The sequence below is a fragment of the Panthera tigris genome, chromosome B3 (genome assembly GCF_018350195.1).
Source record: "Panthera tigris isolate Pti1 chromosome B3, P.tigris_Pti1_mat1.1, whole genome shotgun sequence".
NCBI classification, from domain to species: domain Eukaryota; kingdom Metazoa; phylum Chordata; class Mammalia; order Carnivora; family Felidae; genus Panthera; species Panthera tigris.
The window spans coordinates 68,888,898-68,916,551 of NC_056665.1; the positions used below are offsets into that span (position 1 = coordinate 68,888,898).

At 44.2% G+C, this 27,654-nt stretch overlaps 1 protein-coding gene across 1 annotated transcript in view; it reads left to right on the top strand.

Annotated features, from left to right (window-relative positions):
• The window catches only part of RYR3 (ryanodine receptor 3), a 524,192-nt gene that overhangs the window by 433,819 nt on the left and 62,719 nt on the right, over positions 1-27,654 (top strand). The window contains exons 62-68 of the mRNA XM_042989263.1: positions 338-387; positions 979-1,039; positions 3,741-3,979; positions 5,618-5,699; positions 13,302-13,432; positions 20,053-20,373; positions 22,684-22,924. Coding sequence (XP_042845197.1) covers positions 338-387; positions 979-1,039; positions 3,741-3,979; positions 5,618-5,699; positions 13,302-13,432; positions 20,053-20,373; positions 22,684-22,924 — 1,125 coding nt within the window. The remainder of the gene's footprint in view (positions 1-337; positions 388-978; positions 1,040-3,740; positions 3,980-5,617; positions 5,700-13,301; positions 13,433-20,052; positions 20,374-22,683; positions 22,925-27,654) is intronic.

The window sequence follows — 27,654 nt, forward strand, 5'->3', positions numbered from 1 at the left end:
TTATAGCAGCACTTTCAACAATAGCCAAATTATGGAAAGAGCCTAAATGTCCATCAACTGACGAATGGATAAAGAAGATGTGGTTTACATGTACAATGGAATACTATTTGGCAACGAGAAAGAATGAAATCTGGCCATTTGCAGCAACATGGATGGAACTGGAAAGTATATGTTTTTCTAATGTGGTCCAGAGGATCCTTTGAGAGGAACACAGTGCATCTTGCTCAAGGGTCATTCTGTGCTCTTTGTTTTAAAGTGTGGGGGCCTGGGGTAGGGAGGGTACGAGTAAGACCTTGGATTTCTGTGCCTTTCCTACTCGCCTTCTTTTCTGCTTCAGCCTGTTCTGCAAACTCGCTGCTCTTGTTCGACACAGGATTTCCCTCTTTGGTAAGTGAAGAGGAGTATTTCTCAAAGCCTCACTCCTCCCTGTAATTATCCTTCACTTGCATTTTGCCTTTATTTCTGGTGCCTACAGACAACCTGAGCCTTAGGACTAAGGTGTCACCTAAATTTGCCATAGAAAATTGATCTGAAGTATGATAAATGACCTCTCTACCCCTACAACAGCTCAAATTTTCCACACCGATGAATGTTTTAAGCTCTGCCTCTAACATCCATCAAACAGTGTATGTGTCAGGCCGAAGATAAATGCATTGTCCCAGCACATAGGTCTGGCACTCTTAGTGTTGATGGTTAATTATGCCGGGATGTGGTTTGTGCATATGAGAAGATTGCATTTAAAAGATAGGCTGGGGGCACCTGTGTAGCTCAGTAGGTTGAGCGTCTGACTTTGGCTCAGGTCATGATCTCTTGGTTCGTGAGTTCGAGCCGTGCATCGGGCTCACTGCTGTCAGCACAGAGCCCGCTTTGGATCCTCTGCCCCTCTCCTGCTTATGCTCTCCCCCAAAATAAATAAACATTAAAAAAAAGACAGGCTGAAGGGTTTGGGGAGTCACCAGTGATATTTTTTTGTTCTAGGAAGTGATTCTACTACAATGGTGAATTGTCTTCACATCTTAGCTCAGACACTTGACACAAGGTAAGTCTGCCCAGTTTTTTCCAGTAGTTTCTCAAGACTCCCTCTGTGACCCTCTCTTCTCACTTATTGTACAGAAGAGGAGATGTGCCACAGCTCTGCAGGAGCTGGGGAGAGGGAGGGGAGACAGGGAAGAGATGAATCTTCACCTGACATTAGCACTCTCCATCTTTCAGTTCACATGATGGAGGGCCACTGTCAGGGTGTGTACCGCACGCTAAAAGCTGAGCATTTGATCAATTCTTGTCTTCTCTTCCTGAGAAGTTGATCTTTCAGAAGATAAAGTATATAATATAGCAAAGTGCCGCTTTATACCTCATTATCCACAAAAAGGGAAGAGCTGCCTGATAGGTGGTGAGGCCACAAGCATCATGGGAGAAGGGAACCATAACACTCTGAATCCAAAGCAGCCAAGCAGGGGAATGCAGGGGATGTGTGATAAAAAGATCAGAGGCAAAGACAGGTTTAAACCCATGACCTGAGGGTCTTGCAGGAAAGATGGCTGAAAGGGAAAGGAAATTTTAACAAACGTACATGTTAAGTTCTGGTAATATAAACATAAATGATCTAGCGGCATCTGGGTGGCTCAGTCGGTTAAGCATCTGACTTGGGCTCAGGTCATGATCTCAGTCTGTGAGTTTGAGCCCCATGTCGGGCTCTGTACTGACAGCATGGAGGCTGGAGCCTGCTTCCGATTCTGTGTCTCCCTCTCTCTGCCCCTCCCCCGCTCATGCTCTGTCTCTCTCTCAAAAGTAAAACATTAAAAAAATTTTTTAAACATAAATGATCTGATGAGGTAGTGGGAAAGACAGGGAACTTTCTTGAACACACTCTTTGAGTAGAGCCCTTGTCAAAGTCGGGAGGATGACGCACTTCCCAAAACGATATGAGGAAGAGAGAAACCAACTAAAAGAGTGGCCACAAGATGAAAATCTACTACAAACTAAGACTGGTTATCAAAAAAACGTTAAGCTGGGGCGCCTGGGTAGCTCAGTTGGTTGGGCGTCCGAATTCGGCTCAGGTCATGATCTCGCGGTCCGTGAGTTCGAGCCCCGCATCGGGCTCTGGGCTGACAGCTCAGAGCCTAGAGCCTGTTTCAGATTCTGTGTCTCCCTCTCTCTCTGACCCTCCCCCATTCATGCTCTGTCTCTCTCTGTCTCAAAAATAAATAAAACATTAAAAAAATTAAAAAAAAAAACGTTAAGCATAATTAAAAGAGATTTTAGGGGTCTAAACCCTAGAAACAAACATGGAGGTATTAGGACAGTGCAAGTTTGCAGATCAGACCAAGGCACCCCAGGGGACTCAAATTCTGTGCACCTGAGATGAGGAATCTTAATTTCCAGAAGCATGTGGACTGCCTTTGGGAGAGTACCCCCCCCCCTTTTTCTCAATGCAGGTCAGCATGTTTGATAATCATTCCTGACAAAAACCCAAGACTAGAAAGTTAGAAAGATAGCTCGTTAATCCTTACAGTCCAGGAGCAAGCCTCACTTACCTCATTTCTTTCTTCTTCTTTTTCTGGTTAGCGGTGGGGGAGCGGGGGGCTAGGACAGATGATGATCTTGAAAATTCTGGAGATAAAAAGCATCTGTCCTTGAAGCAAGCCTGTCATAATCTTGTGAATAAGATGCTGAAATACGGAGGGGCACCTGGGTGGCTCAGTCGCTTAAGCATCCAACTTCAGCTCAGGTTATGATCTCACAGTTGTAGGTTCAGGTCCCATGTCGGACTCTGTGCTGACAGCTCAGAGCCTGGAGCTTGCTTCAGATTCTGTGTCTCCCTCTCTCTCTCTCTCTCTGCCTGTCCCCCACTCATGCTCTGTCTCTCTCCCTCTGAAAAATTGGGAAGCATTTTGCTTACTGTCATGCCCAAGTATTAACAGGACAGGAGCAGGATAATCGATGCCAAAGGAGATGGTGACACCCTTTCTACTGTAGTTGCTGTCATAACCTTGACGTCCTTAAGCTAATGGCCATTTGCGTCTGTGTCCCCAAACAGCTCCTGGTACAACCATTTTCTCCTGTTCGCTTCTGGGGTGACGTAGTGCAGGATTCTACAAATAAGGTGTTGCTGTCCAAGTGCACTGTACCAGCATAGAGAACACTGCTTTGTTTTCCACAGTTGTAGAGAAAACTAGGGGGAACTTTATTTTTCAATAAACTTTTGTTGTGTGGGAAACAAAAAATGTCCTTCTCCAAGCTAGGACATCCCTGCTAGCTAATAGAAACGTAAGCTTAAGCTGAGTTATTTCTTTGTTCTGAGAGGTCCTGCATCATGGGAGAGCCAATATTTCTTTCCTTAAAGAAGTTACTCATCCCATAGTGAACTGTAAGAAAAACTCACCTCTCCTTCCTTACAATTAGAAATTTACAGAGGAATATAGCCTGCTGGGACATTCTATTAATAGCAAGTGACCAAAATCAGTTTCTTTCTAAACTCTCCTCCACATCTTCCTGAAGAGTCGAGTGCCAACTCCCTCTAACAGACAACACTGTCCAGTTGCTAGCCCCCTTTGGGATTGTGTGACCCAGCTTGCTTCCTGGATGCTAACTGCTCTCTCCTCTTCCCCTGACTCCATGTCAGTCAGGTGACTAGGGTGTCAAATGTCTGCCCAGGTTAAACTACAAGTCACCCGTTTCAAGAAGGGGGTCGGCCAGAGGTTAGGATTGTGCTTTTGGTTTTGAACATCGTTTGCTTACAGGACTGTCATGAAGTCAGGCTCAGAGCTGGTGAAGGCTGGGTTACGAGCTTTCTTTGAAAATGCGGCGGAAGACTTAGAGAAGACTTCGGAAAATCTGAAGCTCGGGAAGTTTACGCATTCCAGAACACAGATTAAAGGCGTGTCTCAGAATATTAACTATACCACGGTGGCTCTGCTCCCCATCCTGACGTCCATCTTTGAGCATGTTGCTCAGCATCAGTTCGGGGTGGATTTACTCTGTAAGTCAGATTGCCATCTATTGTGGATTTATATGCACATGGCTCCAGATAAAAAGGGTGTGTGACTCATTTGCTTGAATTAACCTTAAAAGCGGAATCGAGGGGCACCAGGATGGCTCGGTCGGTTAAGCGTTCAGCTCTTGATTTCAGTGCATGTCATGATCTCACAGTTTGTGGGTTTGAGCCCTGCATTGGACTCTGCTCTGCTTGGGTGTCTCTCCTCTCTCTGCCTCTCCCCACTTGCGCACATGCTCGTTCGCTCTCTTTCTGTATCTCTCAAAATAAATAATCTTCAAAAAAAAAAAAAAAGAAAGAAAGAAAGTGGAATAGAGATAATTATTCCATACTTTCTCCTTCTTAGGTTTAAAAATGGAGTAATAGGTACTTACAGGGGCAGAAATCCCCCAATTTGAGTATATAATATTTCATCTTTTCCCACTGTTATTGAGGACCAGAATTTTCCACCCACTAGCTTAGCTGTCAGCCATTGTGTTCCCACTTAATTTGAAAAGGTTATCTGAGTAATCCAGTAGGGGATATAGGTTTGCTCCCAGGGTTTTTCAGATACCAAATTTCCTGTTAAGAAGCCCTAATTTATTCATTGGATACCAGGAGCAAAGGAAAGCTGCTAACATTTAATTATCTGAGCCTTCAGAAGAGACCATAGTCGGTTGGTTTTATTTCAGTTTGCATTTAGTACCACATATAGCCCCTTAGTGCAAATACTCTGCCACCGAGCTTCAGTTTCACACTTTAAATGTTGGCGCATGATTTAATTCAATTTAAACAGTTGTCCATAGCCAAGGCTATGACTTCTATATCCCTGAACAACTAAAAATCAGTTATTTCCATGGAGGAAGGCAAAGGAATAGGGGAACATCCAAACTCATTATTTCACATCATGGAAACAATGCATTTACTTGTTGAAAATTTTAAATTAAATTAGTTCTCATTGTGTTCATTTAATCCCTGCCTTATTATGAGTTCCAGGCGTTAAAGGAGCATGTAGCCTATAGATTAAATTCTGTGGATTCCTAAGTGGAACATACCCTTCCCTCAGGAAACCTGGCGAAATCGTGATGTGATTGAACCGTTTTGTGAAAAATGTCCATCAGAGAACTTACGCAGGTGGACATGAGAAACATTGCTCTGTCTCTAAAGAGGTCAGGATGTTCTGCCTACCTTCCTAGGAAATTGACAAAAGGCTCATTCAAACTTCAGACTTCTTGCATTCTTCCTTTCCAAGAAAGGAAATATTGTTATGTGTAAAATTTAACCATAGTGTCTCCCTCTTTTGGGGAAAAAAAAAACCCTTGTGGATCTCCTTGGTCAAATGATTTCTTTCCCTGGAAGCAGTGTGATTCATATCAAAAGTCCCCAAAGGAAGTGGGATGGCTCATTGGAGGGTGTTCTCCCTGTCAGTGGGTTCTCTCTCTGTTCAGTAGCTACCATTTGGTAGAAAGGGCTCTATCATGTGTTGGGGGGGGCGAGGGCCGGGGGTGGGGGGCACACGTGCATGTGCTTTAGCTCTTGGGTGATGCCAGCACATTCTTTCTGTCGGTGGACCCTTTCCATGTGCTGGAGGTGAAGAGCTGGGACTGAAGCCTAGGAGTGACTGCTCGTGCTTGTTCTTTTCAGTAGGTGATGTGCAGATTTCATGCTACCACATACTCTGCAGCCTCTACTCCCTTGGGACCGGAAAGAACATCTATGTTGAAAGGTAATTAGTGAACAGAAGAGGCTGACACATTTCAGGGCTTATAAAAATGTTACTTACGGGCTTGAAACCCTTAATAGCATCTTTTTAATACGGCAAAGTCAAAATGCTCACTGAAACAGGATGGAGATTTTGAGCCCAGGCCATTCAGTGTTTATGGCTATATTAAGAAACATGGGAAGGCTTTTGAGATTTATGACCTCTGTGAAGATTTGTTAAAAAAGAGAACCACAGGCCAAAATTGGTATTAATTGGGCCAAGCCAAAGCACCAAAAAGGGCTTACTGCCTAACCTAATTGCAATTTCAACGTCCCACAGAAATATATATCTTAACTTGTAAGTCAGGAGTTTCTTTTTTTCTTTTTTTTTTTTCATTTTTGATTATTCAGTTTATTCATCTATAAATGAGAAAGATCCTTACAGTTTTGCTTTTAAATAACAGAATACATGGAGTGTCCTTAGACCGCCTATGGTCAGGTAGGGTCCGCCCTCTACTATGGAGGCCAGGAGGTAAGGTATGTGTCCACAGCCTCTTGGCAATTTGTTATGACTGACAAGCCTCAATTTGTTCTACTTTGGTAGTTAGGGTTATCCACCCGAGTTCGAGACGCATATGCTGTTTTCAGTCCTCTGACTCTGAAATACTCTGCCACAGTTCATCAGTAGCGTGCATTGTTTATGCCTTTACTGTCTTCACCCCTGCGTACAGTTTTCTTAGGCAGCTCAGCATTCCAGGGTGTACCAAGAGAGGGGTTTAAACCTCTCTTGCCACCCTTTTGTAAGTCAGGAATTTCTGATAGGTGCCAATGAGGTAATCAGTCACAGGGGCCCTCTCCATACCCTAAAGGAAGATGAGGTAAACTGTGTGGTAAGACCCCTTCTCTTCCCCTTAAGGGAAAGTTTCTAGCCTGGAACAGTCTTTTTTTTTTTTTTTTTTGCTTCTAACTTTGTTGTCCCATCCTTCTTCCTTCCTATAAAAACTCTCCATTTTGTACCATCTCCTCCAAGCACCCCCCAGCACTTGCTAGCTAGGATGTTGCTAGCTAGGATGATTCACTTAAGCCAAGGAGATCTTCAGATTTACTCAGTTGAATTCTGTTTGTTTTTGGTTTTGGGTTTTTTTTTTTTTTTTTTGTAACAGATAGCTAGTCAGTGTATGTGACTGGAGACGCAATAGTGTATAGCCAAGCTAAATCATGTGCTAGTGACCAAAAAACATTGAAGAAATGTCTCTTTCTTCATACTCACAGCTTCCAAATAGCTTCCAGAGTTCCTGTGGTTAAAGCTTGCAGAAAAGCTCAAGGGACAGGAGGCTGTTACTTTCGTGTTGAATGAGTTTCTCTGTGATACAACCGTGGACCTTTACTGTTCATGGCTGCCAGATTAGCTATACTTTTAAACAAGGGCACATTTTGGTAGCAGAAATGCTATTCAGAAATCTTGAACAAGCTTATCTGCAGAGAGGCTGGGGTTCCAGCTTTGCTTGCCCAAATATGCCCAGAGCAGTGGAGGCCTTTGGTGACCCCCTGGTTTTTAGCATTAAATGCTCCGTGTTGTGTTGTTCCGCTTCAATCCACGGAGATTAGAAGCATCAACACAGTATTAACCAAATTCTCGACTTAGTCTTATCCTTAGAAGACTTTTTTCCTTTCAAACATGCTCTGTCACATCATGCACTAGTGACAAAAAAAAAAAATGTTGAAGAAATGTCTATCTTCATAATCACAGCTTTCTTTTTTTTTTTTAATTTTTTTTTAATGTTTATTCATTCTTGAGAGACAGAGCATGAGTGGGGGGTGGAGCAGAGAGAGAGAGAGAGAGAGAGAGAGAGAGAGAGGAAGACACAGAATCCGAAGCAGGCTCCGAGGTTTCAGCACAGAGCCCAACGTGGGGCTTAAACCCACAAACTGTGAGATCATGACCTGAGCTGTATTTGGACGCTCAACCGACCGAGCCACCCAGGTGCCCTAAGAATCACAGCTTTCAAATAGAGTCCAGAGTTCAAGAAATTAATTGAAGAACTAACAACCACTTATTTTCATTATGATTTTCATCCCCAGTTACGTAGCTTTCCTTATGGATTTAGAGAAGACATGCATAGTTTTGTTAGTTAGGAATAAGACCTGGGAAGACAAAAGTTTTAACTGTATTTTATATCTCATTAACAAGAGAATAAAAAAATACACTTAATGCTGAATTTCACCTTAAGGAAGGTATCCTTAATTTCTTGTGTTGAGGATTTGTAAATATTTTCTCAATACTTTGTCTTACTCTCTCCAATGATATGTGTGTGCATACATACATCTGTCTGCATTCATGTTTCTTGGTACACCTTTTTGAAAAGCTTATGCATTATTCTCTTGCAAAAAGTCAACTCTGAAATGTCAGGCCAGAAAAAGGCTGCTTTTCATGATGTTTTATACTTGATCTGTTACAGTCTTACTGCATATCTGCTGGCTCCAGCATTGTGAATATCGGTGCCGGACTTTTATACTCCATGTTAGTAGAAGCCATTTCTAGAGGAAGACCCTAGATGAAAGTGGACCCCCTTCCTCTCAGTTAGCAGAGCAGCTGAGGAATTGAACATTTAAAATCCTAGAGTTGTGATGCCATCACTACGAATGACTGTTATTTACTTTCTTATATTGTGAAAGTAAGACATACTTGTTAAAAAAAATCGAACGGTACTGAGTATATAAAGGTAAAAGTCTACTGTTTTTCTTACCCCAGACCACCTCCCCTAATACACACGTACACGCACAGGTCACAGGTAAAATTTTTAGTGCATCCTGTAGACGTAGGACTTTTGTGTAGTCATTTAATGTATAACACCTACTATGTACAGTAGCAGACTTGGGTCAGCAGCTACAGAACAGGTTACTTCTCACTCTTCCACTCTACTTCCCCGCCAGTGGCTTTTCCAGGCTAGGAGCCCAGGTCACAGGAATGGCAAGTGGCATGTACACACTTCTTTCCTACTCTGCCCTGCATCACTCTGCAGTATGAACCTGGCCCAACACACCCAGCAGGTGTCCCAGGGCTTGCTCAACCCCTTAATCCTAATTGTTTCAAGCACAAGTTCATATTCTGGGCTCCTCAGAATCCCCATATTTACTTCCAGAGACTTCTATACTCTGTTGTTAGTCCAGAAAGTATGTTTCAGTTTCAGTGTCCTCACCTGATTTGGTCCCTACTTTGTGACTTGACGTTAATCACACATTTTCTAATCTCAGTGTGGATTCAGATTTCTTCCCATTTCTCTGCCACCTTTTGCTGAAGTTTCCTTGGCTAATGAACGTGGCAGGGTTGCAAGGGAACCATTAAATATTTGGTTTCCAGCTATAGCTTGAGTGTACATTGTGGATGGAAGATTCTAGGCACCTCAGTGATAGTTTGATTGTAAAGAGGAAAAAGGCATTGAAACACAATAGAGACCTTTCTTTTCGAATAGTTTCTAATTGAGACAATATGAGGTCACTGACAAGCCGTCTTCAACAAATTTTCAGCAAAGGGCCAAGGCTCTTCTGCTTTTAACTGTGGAGAATATTTGCCTTCTTTGATGTGGAGATACTTTGACTAATCACAGAACATTGGAGGGGGGTTGGTCAAGAAAGGAAACTTGGAAATCAATTTAAGCATCGCATCTCCATTTTATTTCAAATGAAAACTGTGTTTTTTCCCTTCACACTTGAGAGAGATTTTTTCCTTCCTGCCCTTCCCCATTTGACCAGTTGGTTCTGACCAAACACTGAACACCTTCCCTAAACCTCTGAGGAGACTAGTATTGCTGTTCTAGAACTGTGGCCTGACTCCATGTTCTGTCCCTCTGCTACATATCATTTCCTCTCCTTAGCACCCTTGGGAACATACACGAAGGAACTTTCGAGACTGTAAAGCTCCAGATATGTGCAAGGCATAATTCTTATTACCGTGATAACTGTGGCTCTGCCTGGATCCCTAACAATAGACATTTGAGAGGCAAGATCTGGACCCATGGAAAATAAAATCAAGAGATTGACGAGGAGAGCCTGCAACTTAACAAATTAGGAAGTAACAAACATTGAAATACAAATTGCGCTCTGTTTAATCTGACACCATTGACCAAGTTCTATATGAAAAATACTGTACTGGGCAGTAAGAACTGAAGGGGAAAGGGAAAGTAGGTTCCATATCCAGTGAACAAATTCTTGAAGTAGACCCTTTGGTTGCTCTGTAGATGCTTCCATAGCTCTTGCTCTGCTTGGTCCATACCCACCCTTCCCCCTGGGTGGGGGGCGGGGGGGGGGCACTAATGACTAGAGAAGCATTATAACAGCAGGACTTTGCTCAGTCCCTCTAGGAGTCTGGGGGCCAAGGTCATTCACTCTGTTATTTCAAAGCCTGCAGCATTAATTGGCCAACTTCTGGGCTTTACGTTTACAGAACTTTTAACAGCTGACCCAGGAGACCTGGTGTTTATCCTCCCTGTTAGCTGAATGGCTAATTAGCATCATTGTGTGCCCTAGACTAGAAAATGCCCTGTTGTGAGCCTTGTTGAGGCTCAGGCTTGTCAGTAATTAATATCAGAGAACACAGGGAATGCATGTCCCCGAGGCAGCACAACACTGGAAAACTGTCTTTTGCCCCAAGGGTTCCTTTGCCAACAGGCTAACTTTCTAGAAATCTATTTTTGTGAGATCAGGACTTTTTTGATGAGAGAAAGAGAAAAGAGAAGAATGATGGGTCAAGTTATCACCAGAGCAGCTGAGGACCAGCTGTTTTCCGAGGTTCATCTTGCTGGGCCAAGTAGACTTTGTGCTCAGATTCGACTTTACCCCTTGTCATCGTGATGCTCGCCCAGATTTTCTTTCATCACCGCTCTCCCTGTGGTGTTTCTTTCACCTTCATGGTTTGTCACCTTATTTCCTCCTCCTCCTCCTCGAAAGGCAAGACTGAGGAAATCGAGTATATCTCCTCAGTGGCCACTGTGGTTGGTAGAAACAGTGAGGCTTTTAATTGAAAAGAACGGCCACCACTTGCATATCCTCATAGTTGATATACCCAGGCCCTCGCTCCCCTCAGTTATCACTCAGGGTGCTGGTCATTGAAGCCTGAAGGTAAAATGATGCCCTTCTTCTTGGGCCTGTCTACCATCTTGAGCTCAGCAAAGAAGAGAAATAATGGGGGAAGAAGTGGTAGTGAGAGGGAGTGCAGGCTGAGGGAAGAGGACTGGCCTGAGGCTTGCTCAGAAGTGAAGCGAAGTGCCCCACAGAGAAGCCCAGTTCTCACTCCCCTTCCAGCAGGGTTGTGGCCTCCCACTGGAGCCTGGCAGCTCCAGACACAGGACACAGAGGACCTGTTCTGTCTGAGGGCTGCTGTTCTGTCTCCAGAGCGGCCCTGGATGGGGGCATTTCACAGTCGGACCTCCAGCAAAAGGATAAGCCTGTGCCATCACCTAAAGTGATTGCCTGACTGAGGACATTCTTGCTTGCTTGCGGGAGGCTGACTTTAAAGTTAGCTGCTCAAACACTTCGGAGCTAATAAGCAAGCTGTCAGGTAATCCCCTAAAAGCTGAGCCTAAGAAGAAGGTAGAAGACAAGGATTAAAACCACATATATTGTCTTTTAAGTTAATCAAAGGATGACTTTTTTCCCTACGTTTGGTAACTTGATGGAATTTGGAGGGTGGGTTCCAAGACTGCTTTCTCCCCTTCACTCACCCACCCTCCCCCTCCTCTCTCTCTTCCCTTCTCCTTCCAGTCCAACAGGTTCCCCATTGCATCTAGGCAGTTCTTGGCCCCTCACGCTTGCCCCTTGCAGACTCTGACTGTACCCCAGATAGCCATGACAAGTTATTTTTTTTATGAACAATTAAGATCACATTTTTAATCCAATAATCCAATTCAAGTGGGTCTCTTTCTCTGCTTTAATTAGTTGGTCCTAATTCTAATAATCAGACCATAAATATATGTTATTTTATCACATTGCTTTAGGTTCTAAGGAGAAGGACTTTCACTATCTGGAAGACAAAGGTTAAGGTTCAAACTATGTGGCTTACTCCTCAGTGAGCAATGGTTTCCCTAACCATCCCCCACCCCATAGTAAATGCTTGTTGTACTCATCCGGAGAGCCTACACTTTTGACATTCTGGCTTCTTGGTGCTGTTGGAATTGTCGGCTCTTATCACAGTCAAGGGCAATTAACATGGCCTTCGATTCTGGTTTTGTTGGGGAGCTGAAGGGAACCCTGAGCTGAATGCCTTTCTGTTTCCACAGAACTGCAATAGTGCGGGGTTAGCATTTGCCCCTGACTCCAAGGGCACCCTCTCTAGCTGACAGTTTTCCCCCATGATGGTTCTAGAACCTCCCCCAAGATACAGATGGATAACTTCAGCTCCCAGGGATTCTGCTAGTGGGCTTCATATACACAGCATCAGCGCTCACTTTGGTCAGATGCAAAGGAAGGCAAACAAGATACGTTGGAGCACTGTAAGCCCCATCCAATCCTTAATTAAAGACCTATTGTCTGCATCTCCCACTAATTATCTGTGTCATGGTCTAACAAAGGACTCATAGTATTACTTTGTTTGAAGAAATATTTCAAATTTTCTCCTTATTTGGGAACTGACATCACATGTGTAACTCACATAACAGGTTTGTAGTCTGACTGTCATCCAATGCCAGTAATTGACAGAAGATACTGACGACTAAAAAACAGATGGTCCTGGTCTCTCATTCATTAGAAAGCAACAGGTGTCTGTGCCCATACAGGACCCTTCAAGACAGCACTGTAACTGTATTGTCTCACTAGCAGGACCTGCAAGGCTAGCCAGGACAAGTCCAAGACTAAGCCCAGGCCTGGGAAAGGGAAGCACTATCTCAGTACCAGCCCTGCTTTGACCAGCCAGTGGCTAGTTCTCATCACTTAGGCTTGCAGACTTGGTTAGCAGGCAGGCAAGGGCAAGTTCTTTCAGTTGGAGAACTAGAAATCTGAACAAGGAATCCTAAGCACTTTTTGTTTGGGTGCTTGTTTCACAGAAAGACTTGAGACCCAGAGCTTTATACATGGTGGACCCTCACATATTTGTATAGAGTATTTGTGAGAAGGAACAGGTATTAGAGGTCTCTCCTCTAAATCAAGCAATGAGCTTTAGGATCTGACGTTTCTCTTGCAAAGCAGGTTTTTCTTTTGTGTCTTATTGTTGCTTTTGGCCCATTGTCTACTGTTCCTTCTGCTGGACACTGGCTCCATCCAAAGCAGGGAATAGACACAGAGAACTTACACAGATGATTTCAAAACATTCTGAGTACAAAGAGAGGATCAAATTCAGCTTGGATGCCTGCAAAACTTGGTCTCAGAAATGCTGGGAGAGAAGAACAAAGCTACATAGTGTGTTATTATATTGCCTCAGCCACTTAAGAACCAGTTTCCAGGTGGTGAGACTATGCCATTGATCAGTGTCCAGAGAAAGATGGGGAGGGAAAAGTGTATGTAATCTTGCTGACCCCAGGACCCAAGGATGTCCAGTAGAGTAATCTATGAGACATCTTGGGAAAGGGGCCTGGCCCACAGTGCATGGGGCCAGCATATGGTGGTACCACTTCTAAATGGACTTCTTTGTTTCCAGGCAACGTCCTGCCCTTGGAGAATGTCTGGCCTCACTGGCAGCTGCCATACCAGTGGCATTCTTGGAGCCCACTCTTAACCGCTACAATCCACTCTCAGTCTTCAACACCAAAACCCCCAGAGAGAGGTCTAGTAAGTATCATCCCTCAGGGGTCATCAATCCATATGTTGAGAGGAGAGCATCCAAGAAGGAAGACCACCCAGGCAGGGAACAGCAGCCTTGTAGAACTTTGGGGTTATGTGGTCTGAGAGGAGAGAGGAGGTCAAAGACATGTGGCATGTCTCCATCTTACTAGAAAAATGGGCTTGGGCAAGTACGTATAACAAAGTACGCTGGACTTTGGCTTCCTCTTCCATACAATGTGGTTGGATTCTAAATCCCTTCCATCCTAAAACCTTAGGCTTTCTAGTCTACCCTGGGTCTCAAGTGCCCTTCTGCACCTGGGGATATGACCACTTTATCACGGTTCCTCTCCAGATCCTCATCAGAAGAAGCATATGTGCACTAGTAACCTAATTATACTTTCCAAGTCCAGGGAGAGGCTGTGTTTCTAAAGAGGATGACCCCATGCTATCCATCATCATAGAAAATCATAGAAAAACACCAGAGGGGATTGAGATTGTACAAGAAAGAGAAATTAACGGGAATACTGACACACTAAGTTCTAGAACAGCAGTAGGCAAACTATGGCTATGGGCCTAATCTGGCCCTGCTGCCTATTGTTGTAAATAGTGTTTTAATGGGACATGCTCACACCTCATTTACATACTGTCTGTGGCCACTTTAGCACCATGTGGGGGAGAGGAAAATAATTTTTTCTCTATTCTTTTTTTTTTTTTTAATGTTTATTTTTGAGAGAGACAGAACACGAGAGGGGGTGGGCAGAGTGAAAGGGAAACACAGGTTCTGAGCTGTCAGCACAAAGCCGCATGTGGTGGTCAAACTCATGAGCAGTGAGATCATGACCTGAGCCGAAGTTGCATGCTCAACCGACCCAGCCACCCAGGTGCCCCTCTATTCTTTATTAAAAAAATTTTTTTAATGTTTATTTGTGAGCAAGACAGAGCATGAGTGGTGGAGGGGCAGAGAGAGAGGGAGACACAGAATCTGAAGCAGGCTCCAGGCGCTGAGCTGTCAGCACAGAGCCTGACGCAGGGCTTGAACCCACAAACTGTGAGATCACAACCTGAGCCCAAGTCGAATGCTCAAGCAACTAAGCCACCCAGGCACCCCATTTTCACTCTACTGTTAATTGTTCTTGGCTGAGGCCCCCACCCATAAAACAGAGATTAACAGGAGAAAAAAAATTAATTATATATATACGAGTACTTACAGGAGCCCCACAAAGACATGAGACTCCAAATGCAGCCAAACAATTGAGAATTATAGACACCCCATTCAGAGCTAAGGAAAGGGATAGGGCTCTGGGAGTTCAAAAGGAGGAAGACAATTCATAGAAAGGGAAAAAGTAGAAACATTTGGTAAACGTGTGCCCTGCCCTGTAGTTGAGTCTCTCAGATGAAAAGGTGATCTCTGGTAAATAGCTCACTTCCTGGTACACGCCCCCATTCTAATGTAAATTTCCTTTATAAAATTTAGATTTCTCTTACACAAGGATAACTTCTCTATTTTCAGAGCTTCTTCCTGTGTTTGTAGATTCTTAAAAAAAATCAGCCCAAACAATCCTTACGCCAAAGAGGCATATTTTTGAGTGGCACATTCTGCTTCAGTTCAACCATAGGCGCAGAGTTAACTCATAGTGGAAAAAACTGTCTGGCTTGCAGATATTTACTATCCGGCCCTTTACAGAAAAAGTTCCCCACCTCCCACCCCCCCATATTCTAAAACACCCTGAAACTGGAATCCAAGGCAGGTTATACACCTGCTGCTGGGGAGTTAGGATCGAGAGTCCTCATATATGGATGAACTGTGATCCTACTAGAAGTCAGTGGAATAGAACAAAGGAACTCCAAGGGAGCTTGAATGAAACTTGGACTCCAACTAGAAAGAACTATGATAATTTGATGTAACATGAAGCAAAAATTACCACACCTATGGTCCTAATCAATATTGCTGAAGAAAAAAAACATAGCCATTTCAGACCAGAGCCTATCTTATTAAGAACCAATATTTTCTTAAAATATTGATTTACAGTATCAGTAGATGACTAAACTGTGTAGCAATTCATCATAGTCAAGCCCCCTTTTCAAACTGATATGAGATCCCGAGGAAGAGAGTTTGGAGAGTAAGCATTCATGTTACACTCCTTTGTCACTCTCTTCTCTGCATGTAAGAATACAGAGTACTAAGCCACAGTGGCTTTATTCCCACTTGTTCTTGATACTTAAGATAAAAGAAGCACATCGTCCCCAGAAATGACAACCAGGCCAGTTTAGACAAGGCCACTTAATAAAGTTCTGGTCCTGAGCTAGAATACAGGGGAGAGGAGTGTTCCCAGATTGAGTCAAGAGAAAACCTTGCCCAGATGCTTCAGCTTGCCAAAGTCTCATGTGAAATCTCTAATTTCCCAACCCTCTCAGCCTCACCTTACCCTTTTTCACCTTTCTAAGACTAGCAAAAATAGATCTCTAACCTTGTTTTTCTCCACCCTCTGCTGATACCAAATGAGTCACATCTTGCAGCTAACATAGGAGCTCAACCACTAAGCAGGCTTTGGTAATGTTGAGAAAGAGCTGTGACCTCTGTAGGCAGGTGCCAGGTAAAGTGTTCCTCCCCGGCTCCAAAGGGATATGGGCCCACTCATGAGAGTGCTAGGTGTTTGATCTGCCCCAACTGTGATTCAGGAAGTCCTGTGTCTCTGTTTGACCAGGGTGTAGAGCTATGCCTCGGGAAATAGGCCTTCTCCGCTCTTCAGCTCATAGACGTACAGTAGAGGGTAAAATCAGAACTTGACAAAGATGGGGGAAACCCTGAATGGGCTCTGGTAAGCAAGGGAATGACTCTGTCCCGTTGTTCTTCTCAAGGGCAATTAGAAACCTGTTCCTTCTTATTTTATATACTTGACCTTTATTTAGTAAGACATATCCATAAATAAAAAATAAATATAAATCATTGCATACTCCGCAGGGAGAAAAAGAGAGAAGGGTGTGATTAGAGATGACACAGTTTTTCATCCATCAGTGACACACTGTGGGATGTGTCCCAGTCCCCTGAGTCCATGTTTTCCATCATTCAGTTAATCAACAGAGGGAATGCTGACCAGTGCGGCTCTTGAAAAGTAGAGCATACATGAATATGTATTCTGGGATAATCAGGTTAGCCTGGAGCGAGAGAATGACTGAAGTCTTGATGGACCCTAAGAAAGCAGACTTCATTCATTATACAAAGTGAGTGGCCCCGAGGGACCAAGGTGGGGGAGGAATGTATAGGGTGACAAACGATGTGAGCCTTTGGTTTAGAAATATGAGCTGATTTATCAAGGCTTCAGTCAATGGGACATCTCTATTGATGGACAGTTGGTGTTTTGCCAGCACTTCCTCATATTAGTAGCTCTTCTGTAAGACCCTGGAGCATTTTCTGATTCATCCAGAAATTAAGATAGGCCTAGAAAAGGTGAATACTAGTATCTTCTAGGTATTCAAAATTAGATAAACCTTTGGTTATGGGCGGCAGTGGTCCGTTAATCAGATTATCAAACAAGATACCCTAGTCACCAGCCAGTTTATTTCCATGCCCTTATTGGAGCAGTCGTCCAGAGAGAGCGGTGGCCCAGGTCCCATGTGAGATGTCTGTTTACACAAAGAGGTGGTGCTCTCCCATGCCGCCTTATGAAAGAGCTGCCTGGTGGAGAAAATCTGACTTGAGAAGCTAACTCAGAATGCTTAGTAAAACAAAGATTGCTGGATGCTACCCCTAAAGTTTCTAACTCAGGAGATCGGGACTGACAAGTTTCCAGATGCTGCTGGTGGGACAACCCCACTTTGAGAACCACTGATCTAGAGATGAAAGGGAAGTATATTCTAATGATAACTCCAACAGTCTCGTGCCTGATTCTTTTTTTCCTAAGTTTATTTATTCATTTTGAGAGAGACAAAGACAGTGTGGGTTGGGAGGGGCAGAGAGAGAGGAAGACGGAGAATCCCAAGCATGCTCCAGGCTGTCGGCACAGAACCCAATGTGGGCTTGAACTCACAAACCGTGAGGTCATGACCTGAGCCAAAACCAAGAGTCAGTCGGACACTTGGCCAACTGAGCCACCCAGGCACCCCTTGTGTCTGATTCTAATAGGACCGAGCCGAGGCTGTTTTTCAGCAGCGTTCATTCTTTGGGTTTGTTATGTGGCATTAGGAGTATAAAACACCATCTGAGTCACAAACGTTTCTTTCACTCAAGGACCAATTACATATAAATAACTTTTAAAGGTCATTATAATGATGCCAGTGCAGCACCCTCAAGCAACTCTTTTCTTAGGTAGGGGAAGAAAGTGTCCATGGTGATGTATTGTCTGTGTGACATTTAAACACAAACACTGAGCTGCCTTAATTATAATGTTACGGCCAATAGTTGTAAACTTCACTTGCATCTGTGGCAGTTGGCACTGTTCTACGTGCAGAGTTTCAAGATAAAAAGCTTGACTTCCCAGTCTCTAACTTCTTGTGTATGTAAAATTACAACTTGACTTCCCGGTCTCTAACTTCTTGTATATGTAAAATTACTTTGTGAGGCTCCTCCAGACCCCCATGTTGATGTCACCCCTGGTGGCTGTTCTGCTGCAGTGTCCACAGACTAGACTTCTTCTCTGCACATGACCACCACTGGCAGTAAGCCATGTGTGACCCTTATAATTCCCTTCCCTTGCAAATCACAGGAGTGTCACATTCTCTGGCTCTCATGCTACTAATCCTTTTGAAGTGTCTGGATTTTTTTTTTTAATTTTTTTAATTATTTATTTATTTATTTTGAGAGAGCGAGCAGGCAAGTGCAAGTGGGGGAGAGAGAGGCAGAGAGAGAGGCAGAGAGAGGATCCCAAGCCAGCTCTGCACTGTCAGCACACAGCCCGACCCCAGGCTCCATCCCAGGAACCATGGGACCATGACCTGAGCCAAAATCAAGAGTCAGAGGCTTAACCACTGAGCCACCCAGGGGCCCAGAATTGTCTGGATTTTAAAGGACATTGGTCCCCTTAGGACTTTCAAGGAAGAGAGATGTTTAGCCACAGTGATAGCAGCAAAAAGTCGTCACTAAGCAAAGAGTGCTAGGAACTCATGGGGCCTCCTCCATAGCAGGGAGGCTCCTGCATATCATTTGCTTTGCAACAGTCCATGCCATCCAATAGACTCACTTGTCTCAGGTGCAGATTTAGTGTCTCCAACGATGGCCAGCATTGTCCTATATCTCTGCTCCGAAAAGTACAATCAAGGAAGAAATCAAAATGGTTCCTTTCAACTGACCAGTATTTCTAAAGGCCACAGAATTTGACCTCTCTTACTCATTAACCCTTCAGTTCCTATATACCTAAATGATAGAGAAGGGAGACTTACAGCCAGCGGTAACCGCAATGGCAAAGGGCCTGCAGGCATAACTCAATTCACAAAAGATAAGACTTTATTTGAAGTCTTCCACTTTGTCCTTTGAAATTCATGAGAACGTCGCATTTTTCTCCAAGCATCAAAAATAATTTCCTCGAGTCATCTAGTGGGACTGATGTTCCAGAAAAGTGCTCCCCATTTTCCTGTGGCTTCTCAGATTCCCTCGCCCCTGTGGTGCCTGATGCTTTGGCCGCAGTGTGAGAAGTTTGGCTTGTGGGTGGAGTCTGCATAGGATGTGTGTCCTGGGTCCAGGTGAAGTAGGCAGATGGGGGGCAGGGGAGGAGACAGAGCTGTGGGCTTGCTCTGCTTTCAGAGTCCCTGCTAATCTTCTCACCCTTTAAGAACCTCAGGATGCTTCCAGTCTCTCCTCGTCTGCCCTGTAGAACAGGATGGATATCCCCTGGCTGCTTCTGTTTTTGATTCTTGTATCTGACAGCCTTCCTCAATTTCACATTGAACTCCATCTGTTGCCACATCATCCTGTCTGTCCTCATTCAGTGAAGTGACCTCAGTCTTCAGTGTGAGGAAAAGGTGGGGCTTAATCACTCTTCCTCACATAGAAGCCTTCAGAAACAAAAAGGTTTAAGCATGACAGGAAGTCTTGGCACAGGTCATCAATAACTTCTGTTGGAAATGCAGAAATTAATTCAGATACAATCCCCCCCCCCACCACCACCACCACCAAATTTCAACCTATGGAAGGTAATGTTGTCTCTGGTCCAGCTGAAGGAATATTTGATGAGAGGGGTTTCTTTTCCTTTTCTAACCAGTACAGAGATCCAGATGACTGAACTCTACATGTTTTCAACTAAACACAGATTAGTTGCTTTTCTCCTTCTAGTATTGTCTTTTGTGCTATGCATGCAGTAGGGCAGAGAGGGAGATGTCAAGAGACTGGCTTTATCTCAGAGAAGTCTTAGGAAATGTCCCTCATCTGTCTGTGATGCTCCTTTGGCATTAAGTTGAAGTGTTCTATCCTGAGTATGGCATCTGGGAAGATAATCCAGCCTCTGGAGGCCACCATCTTTACACAAACACCTGAGGACAGAAACTCCCCCATATCCAGTGCTCACTCATCTGGAGCTCGAGGGTGGAAACTTAATGTCTCAAGACCAAAGGAAGGGTGGGGAAGACAGGGAAGTTTGCATTATTTGTGCTTTTGAATTACTGTCCCTGTATTCTTCCTGTACCCTCTTGGTCAGTTCTGGGGATGCCAGACACAGTGGAAGAGATGTGTCCTGACATCCCTCAGCTGGAAGGCCTGATGAAGGAAATCAGCGACCTGGCCGAGTCAGGGGCCCGGTACACGGAGATGCCCCACGTCATCGAAGTGATCTTGCCCATGCTGTGCAACTACCTGTCCTACTGGTGGGAGCGGGGGCCGGAGCACCTGCCCCCCAGCACGGGGCCCTGGTGCACCAAGGTCACCTCTGAACACCTCAGTGTCATCCTGGGAAACATTCTGAAAATCATCAACAACAACCTGGGCATCGACGAGGCATCCTGGATGAAGCGCATCGCAGGTACCACAAATGCCTCTTTTCCCCAGCACAAGGCCAGGGTGCCTGTGTTTTCTTTTCATCTTAGTCCATCTTTAAACTAGTCTCCCTCCCCATCTTAGTTATTTAACAGTAAAAAGGTTTTCCCCTGGAGAACTTCCTAGAGCAAATGCCTCTTGCCCACTCCTCACCTAAGCCAAGTCCCTCGAATCTCCAGGAAGCCCTTCTCGATACACTCTGCCTGACTCAGATGTTCATTGCTTTATTTGCTTTTGGTACTTAAGACTCCCGTTTGCTCTTACAGTAATAATTGTGGATATTTTCCTGGTAAGTGATTCTGTGTGTTTTGTACATGTAGAAAACTCACTCCCATCTGAGCTGTACTCAGATTGCTAGCATTTGTATTTCACGTTATGCTTTCTAAGACACTCTGTAATTTAGCTTCACAGCAGCATCACTTTGGGATTTTTGTTTATTATATCTGTGTCCCCCTAGAACTGCTTGCATGCAATAGGCTTTTAATGAATTTTGTTAGCTGATTTTCTGTTCCTAAAGCAAGCTCAAAAAAAAAAAAAAAAAAGGAAAGGCTTGGAAAATGAATAACCATACTTCTCACAGTCAGGAAACCATGAATATTTAGTGTCCTCTTGTCAAAGCAAAGTCTGAGGAGACAGAAGCCAAGGGGAAGCCATTGCCTTTCATCAACCTACAGTGTAGACAGCTCCATGGTGGCATTTTCACCCATGCCATCCCCTGGATCAGGAGACACAGTGAGTGGGCCAAAGGGAGCTATTAACCCAACCTTAGATATTTATCTTCCCAGGCAAATGAGAAGGTATTCCTCTGCAATACCAAGGAAGAAAAGTTCCTACCCCCTTCCTGTCTCTGAAATGAACCGAGACTGGAATTATCAATATTATAGGTGCCCATAGCTACTAGATGGTGCAGGGTTCTGTGAACAATATAAGTAAATAAAGTTGAGGTTCCTTTCTGACCCATTAGCCCAAGAACATTGTCAACCCCAAGGCAATTTGTTGAGAAGCTCTAATTTGTAATTCATGAGGGATTCAGGGACAGAAGCAGGCGGAAGGACAGGCTCCTTCAGCTCCCTAGAGGTGCAGAGAGGAAAGATGTCACAGCACAAGGGGTGCTGGTGGCAGTTGAACTTGACTTGTTACTCCACAGGGGTATCCATATCTCAGGCCACTTAATTGCTGGCACCAAAAAAAAAAGTGATTTTAAGTTGTAACCCCATCTCACCCACATCTGGAATAGCCATTCTGATTACGGCAAAGCAGAAGTAATCCTCCGGCCAGGGCAAGGTATAGAATGTGAATGCCTCTCAAAGCGCTGAGTTTCGGCTTCTTGGTTGATGCATCTCAGCAAAAGCTGCCTTCGTCTCCTTTTTCTGCAATGGTCATTTTTGTGAAAGTGAAAAATAAGGCAGATTTAAAAGAAAAAGTGTAGGTTATTTCCGATTGAAATGCCCTAAGCTAAAGAAACCTTGAAATACACAAAACATACACCATGCACATTGGCATTGGTTCTTGACTCTTATTAATTTTATTTCACTTATTTCTTTTATAATTACTCTGATTCTGATCTTTATGATGAATTGGATAAAGAGGATATTCCATTTAAGGGAAAGGGTACGACACATAAGTTTTATCTTGCTCTTTAAGAGGCCCAGAATCACAGTCCCAAGTTCCACTGATTACTGTATCTGCTCTTTGACTTCTGGTGGCCACCCCAGCCTCTCCCTCCATTCATTATACCAGATAATTGGTTGATCTAGCTTCCTCAGGACCCAGAGGAGCCCCCCAGGCAGCAAGTTGGCAGTTTTCAAACATTAGAGAGTGAGAACTGTGGGTGGATTAATATATTTTTAACAGGAGTTTCTTCTATAAAATAACCAGAAAGCATAGCACTGAGTGCCTACTTTTGGCTCAGCACAGAGCTGGTTATTAGGGGGAAAAGGCTCCATTCAAGGAATTGGTAATATTGTTAGTAAGCCCAAACCAGGATGAACGTGCTAAGACTATGATAAGGAGCTAAGAGGTGTGGCAAACAGCAGGCATGCCTGAGAAGGTCAGGGGTGGCAGGGGCTCCCTGTGGCCTGGACAAGCAGAACAGGAATAGGGACCTTGTCCTGTGGCTCCATTCCCCAGCTGTGGCTTCCTGAGAGCAAGTGGGCCACTAAGGAAGGGAACAAGAGTCAGGGGCTATCTTGAGTTGATGGATTGTCACAGCCTCACCTTTCAGGATCACCTCTTTCCTTTTATTAATTGTTGTAATGTGTGAAATGAGGGGGAGGCTTTTTGTTTGCAAACACAGTGTATGCCCAGCCAATCATCAGCAAAGCCAGGCCGGACCTGCTGAAAAGCCACTTCATCCCAACTCTGGAGAAGCTGAAGAAAAAGGCTGTGAAGACTGTGCAGGAGGAGGAGCAGCTGAAGGCCGACACCAAAGGAGACACTCAGGAGGCGGAGCTCCTCATCCTGGATGAGTTTGCAGTCCTCTGCAGAGACCTCTACGCCTTCTACCCCATGCTCATCCGCTACGTGGACAATAACAGGTATGTGGGAGACCTGGGGCAGCCTGTCCACAGAGTAGAAAGGTGGTGTGGGGTTGTGTTACAGGTGAGAGAGGGAGTCACGGCTCCTACCCCCACCCACCCCAGCCCCTCCAAGAGAAAATTCCGGGTGTAGGACCTCTGGATTGCGCTTTCCTTGGGCAACGACTCCATATGGTCAATGACATGGCCACCCCTTCCATCCTCACATGCTACTGTAGCTAAGAAGGAATTGGTCAGATTGGGGCAGAAGTAACTCACTTCTTCCCCTCCGCTGTTCTGTCACATATTCATTCAACAGATATTACTGTATGTCAGGTGCTGTTCTAGGCATTAGCAGACAAGAGTGAACAAAACAAAGATGTCTGGCCTAAGGGCTTTCATTGTGGTAGGAAAGTAAGGCACATAGACAATAAACAAAATAAGTACTTACATACTTAATGATATACTTTACTTAGATAAGTAAATTCTACAAAGCAAGGTTAAGGAGACTTAAGAGTGCCCCAGGTGGGTGGAGTCACAGTTTTAAATAGAATGTTACTGGGGCACTTGGGTAGCTCAGTCAGTTAAGCATCCACCTTTTGATTTCAGCTCAGGTCATGATCTCACAGTTCCTGGGATCAAGCCCCACGTCAGGCTCTGTGCTGACAGCATAGAGCCTGCTTGGGATTCTCTCTCTCCCTCTCTGCTCCTCCCCCGCTCACTGATGTGTTCTCTCTTGCTCGTTCTCAAAATAAATAAACATTTTAAACAGATGATGGATGGATGGATGGATAGATAGATATACTGTTACTGAGAAAGCAATACTTGAGCAAAGAGATGAAGTGGGAAACCATGCAGGTCTGAGAAGGGTTATATTCCCAGGAAGAGGGAACATGTGGAGTAAGCCCTGAGGAAGGAGTATGTTGGGGTGGAGGAGAGTGAGGAGTAGGGAGGAAGGGAAGAGATGTCAGAAAAGCAATATGGGGCCAAGAGTGTAGGCCCTTAGAGGCCAGTGTGAAGACTCTGGCTTTTATTCTGAGAAGGGAAGTTGGTGGACGCTTTAAGCTACTCTGTGATGTGATCAGATTCACTTTTTGAGCACAGCATAGAGGCAAATAGGGAGATGAGGAGACCAGTTGGGAGGTTCACAATGATCCAGTCAAGAGCTGATGGGGGATCCTTAGAGACAGAGCCAGCTACTGGTTGCCAGGTCCTGGGGGGAGGGGGGACCAGGAAGCACCTGCTTAATGGGATTGGGGTTTCCTTTTGGAGTCCTGAAAATGTTCAGAAACTAGATAATGATAGTGGCTGCCCAACCTTATGAATGTACTAAATGTCACTAATGGCAAATTTTGTATTTTACCACAATAAAAAAAGTTTGATGGTTGGAGCCAGGGTTGTAGCAATAAAGGTTGATAGAAGATGGCAGATTCTGAGTCTATTTTGAAGTTAGAGCCCTTAGGACTTCCAAATTGGGAATGAGAGAAGAAAGGAGGGTCAAAGATTATTCTTGCAAATGGAAGAATGGAACGTCCAGCAGTTGAGTAGGAGAAGATTGTGGGTACAGACATTTTTTAAGGGGAATATCTGGAAATCACTTTTGGATATGTTACACTTAGGTTGCCTATTCAATATAAAAATGAAAATGTTGAGTGGGCAGTTGAATATATGTGTCCAGAGTTCAGGAGAGAGTTCTGTTGTAGCCATTGGAATTTGGAAGTCATTAACATATTGGAGAACATGAGACTGGATGAGAGAAAGAATTGTGGGGGGAGAGAAGAGTTCCAAGGACTGAGCCCTTGTGCTCTCCAACATCAAGAGGTCAGGCAGAAGAGGAGGAACTGATGGCAGAGGCTGAGGAGGAACAACCCATGAGACAGGAGGAAACCCAACAGAATGGTATGTCCTGGGTGCCAACTTCACAGACCGTCTCCAGGAGGGAAGAATGATGAGTGAAGGTCATTGGTGATCTTGACAAGAGCAGTTGGAATGGAGAGATGAAGTAAAGCCTCTTTGGAGTAAGTTGGAAGAAAATGGGAGAAAAAGACTTGGAGAGAGAAGTACAGACAATTTGTTCAAAGAATTTTACTACAAAGAGGAGCAGAAAAACAGGATGCTAACTAGAGGTAGAAGTAAGGTCAAAAGAAGAGTTTTTAAGATGGGAGACTTGTCAGCTTGTTTCTTCATTAGTGGGAATGATCTAGTAGAGAAGGGGAAATTTATCTTTTAAGAGTGAGAGAGATAATTTCTAACGCAACGTTCTCTACACAGGCAAGGGTCAGCATTAGATGGTTTATCCACAACAACAAGCGGGGGGGCAGGGAGTGTAGGTGCTGATGCTGGCAGATACACACACACACACACACACACACACACACACACACACACACACACACACACACTATGTCTGGGGTCTGTAGGAGTCCTTTCCTGATAGCTTCCATTTTCTCAGTGAAGTAGGAAGCAGGATCATCAGCTGATATTGAGGATGGGGAGAAGATGTTTGGAGGTTTGAGGAGTAAAGAGAAAGTGTGTGGTGATAGCCAGTGAGAGGGAGAGAGAGTAGATGGGTCAGAACAGTGTCATGTGATTGCCAGGCAGCATTAAGGGCCCCACCTGAGATCTGTGGTCATGAACTTAAAGTGAGACCCATCACCAGGTTGTCTTTTTCTCCAGACAGTTCATCCCAGAGCCAGGCCCAGAGTAGGAAAAGCGTTGGATGAAACCAAGGTCGGGGTTTTGCAGTGTGAGTATGACAAAGAGAAATAGGTTAGGGAGTTGAGAGTGTATAGAAGAGAATATTCGTAACGATTGACCATGGAATTTCAGCAGCATGTTGAGGAAGGTGAGGACATGGTGGGGGCTAATGTCTGTGGGCAAGCAGAAGAACAAAGGATTATTAGTCCTAGGGGAGAGCAAGGACCAAATGGATTTTTATTATACTGCACCCTCTTTAAAGTCCTTAACACGTAAATTTGAAAAGGTTTAATTTTAAAATACTCTGTTGTAGATATTGAAAGGACTTAGGACTATTTGGGGGAGCATAGCTAACTTTTGGGTTGTAAGCCATTCTGTCATGGGCAGGCAATAGGTCTGGATATGCCCATTTAGCGTTTATTTTAGAAGGCAAATTGTGCTTATTTTTTAAAATAATTAATTATATTTAGCCTTTCGAAATAAATGCTTTACATTTACTATATACATAATAAAATCCCTTAACTCTCTGTGGGAAACCTTACTCTCGCAAAACAAGCTCTGGTTTGAGGATCATCGTTTTCGTCATTTCCGATGGTATAATGACATTAGCAGTTTAGAGAGGGAATTTGTCAGAGTGTGAGGTAAAAACAAAAATGAAAGCAGAGTAAGGTTGCTCCTGGAATAGCTCTTTAATTGCATTTGTCACTGTTGACAATCAAACTCAAGATAGAGTGTGTTCTCCTTACACACTGTTTGACAGTTGCTAAAAATGGCAATGTCAGAGAGTCTTTGAGATCATCATTAATTCATTCATCCCGATTTTTCAGCCCGTTCTTCACGGAGCACCAGAGAACGTTATGGCCACTGGAGCCTAGCTTAGAAATACTTCCTTCTTAGGTGTATGCCTTTACCTTCTTTGAGTACTTTCTTCACCAGTAGAATTGCTGGCTTGGAATTATGGGAGTGTGGAGTTGGCAGGAAGAAGAGGGGTCACTTCATCTTACCTGTAACCGGATGAATAAATACCCCCTTTCTTTTCTCACAAAACTGTTCCAGTCTCTCATGGCACCTCTTTAAATATTGAAGAGAGCCATCTTGTCCTGTCCTCCTCCCTGTTCTTCCTGGTCACATTAAACCTTTCTACTTTCTTCGGCCCAGTCATGGCCATGTTTCAAGTTTCTTTGCCATTTGGAACACTGTTCTGAACAGAAGCTTCTGTTCATTAATCTTCAGTCCAAAGCTGATACAGAATAAGCAAGAACTCCAGGTATAGTGTGGTCGGAGCTGGGCAAAATAGCTGGCTATCTCCTTGTGCAGGACATATGTCAGCACAGGTTAAATAGATCTCTCCACCAGAGTCAATGGCTTCTCAGCCTCCTTTCTGGCAATCAGGAACACTCGGAACACAAAAATGAGCACCTTTAAACGTGCAGCTTGGGGTGAAAAACCATCTCTCAGACTACAGAAGGGAATCTGAGTAAATGCTGTGCGGTGACTGCCTCGGGCTGTGTCCTCTGCAGGAGGCTTAGGAATAAAGTTGAGATAAGCCCTCAGCTCTAACTCCGACAACCTGACCATGGACATAGGAGCATGGCTTTACTTTCTTTGAAAGCTTGATAACTGGCTTTACTTTCTTCGAAAACCTGATAACTTGTCAGTTTGAAAGTGAAAATCTCACTCTCTTTACTCTTGAAGTCATCCAAGATTTTATTTTGTTCTTGTTTTCTATTAACATGCTCGGTAATTTCATCCATTGGGGTTGCTTCAGCCATCGCCCCCATTGCCTCTAAAACCAATCTTCTTCCCCACCTACAGCCTAGAATGTTCCACCTGCCTTTTGGCAGCACACAGTGCAGATGATTAAAAAATAAAAAAACCTATGTATCAGTTCGGTACCTCCAAAAGGACAGGTGTCTGGATATTGAGAGAGATCTGGATTCTGGGAGACTGGGAGCAGGCAGGAGATGAGCCCGGTTGCCTCATCTGGGGGCAGAAAGGAGAAGGGCAAATAGGAGGAGTAAGGTCAGGATCTTCTATTCACCTGCCAATGCCAT